The sequence below is a fragment of the Nanorana parkeri genome, unplaced genomic scaffold, assembly GCF_000935625.1.
Source record: "Nanorana parkeri isolate BGI_ZX_2015 unplaced genomic scaffold, ASM93562v1 scaffold2766, whole genome shotgun sequence".
Taxonomy (NCBI): Eukaryota; Metazoa; Chordata; class Amphibia; order Anura; family Dicroglossidae; genus Nanorana; species Nanorana parkeri.
Genome location: NW_017309034.1, coordinates 63038 through 63810, shown reverse-complemented (window position 1 = coordinate 63810; position 773 = coordinate 63038). Strand labels below are relative to the sequence as shown.

General features: G+C 58.5%; 1 protein-coding gene across 1 annotated transcript in view; it reads left to right on the top strand.

Moving 5' to 3' along the window:
- The window catches only part of MTSS1L (MTSS1L, I-BAR domain containing), a 40644-nt gene that overhangs the window by 7288 nt on the left and 32583 nt on the right, over nucleotides 1-773 (top strand). Inside the window, 1 exon segment of the mRNA XM_018574146.1 lies at nucleotides 304-306. Coding sequence (XP_018429648.1) covers nucleotides 304-306 — 3 coding nt within the window.

Below are 773 nucleotides of genomic sequence, written 5' to 3'. Positions count from 1 at the left end.
CATTAGAGTGTAAGCTCCTCTGTACAGAGACTGATGTGACTGTGGGGGGGGAGGGGACATTAGAGTGTAAGCTCCTCTGTACAGAGACTGATGTGACTGTGTGGGGGAGGGGACATTAGAGTGTAAGCTCCTCTGTACAGAGACTGATGTGACTGTGGGGGGGAGGGGACATTAGAGTGTAAGCTCCTCTGTACAGGGACTGGAATGACAGCACACAGGGAGGTTCTGGGGTGGTGCAGGGTTGTGTGGGAAGTGCATTGTGCAGCTCATAGTCACCCTGGAGATCTCTCCTCGCTCATATAGAAGGTTCTGGGTGGTTGCTGGAGAGACACTCCGGCTTGGGGCCCCTGAGGACCTGAGAAAAGCTCCAGAGTAATCATCCAAACAAGTTGGAGATCCTCCTCTGCGCACACAGGAGAGGACGACGCGCGTGATATTTATACTCCGCATGTCCCTGACCTTCGAATGAGGAGGAGGATGGGAATGGAATCCCCCTGATCCGAATCCAACGTCCACCATGACCACAACGTCAGATGGGTCGTGTTCCCGGCTCCTCACTAGGACAGGACGCGTTCCCGGCTCCTCGCTAGGACAGGACGCGTTCCCGGCTCCGCGCTAGGACAGGACGCGTTCCCGGCTCCTCGCTAGGACAGGACGCGTTCCCGGCTCCGCGCTAGGACAGGACGCGTTCCCGGCTCCTCGCTAGGACAGGACGCGTTCCCGGCTCCTCGCTAGGACAGGACGCGTTCCCGGCTCCTCGCTAGGACAGGACG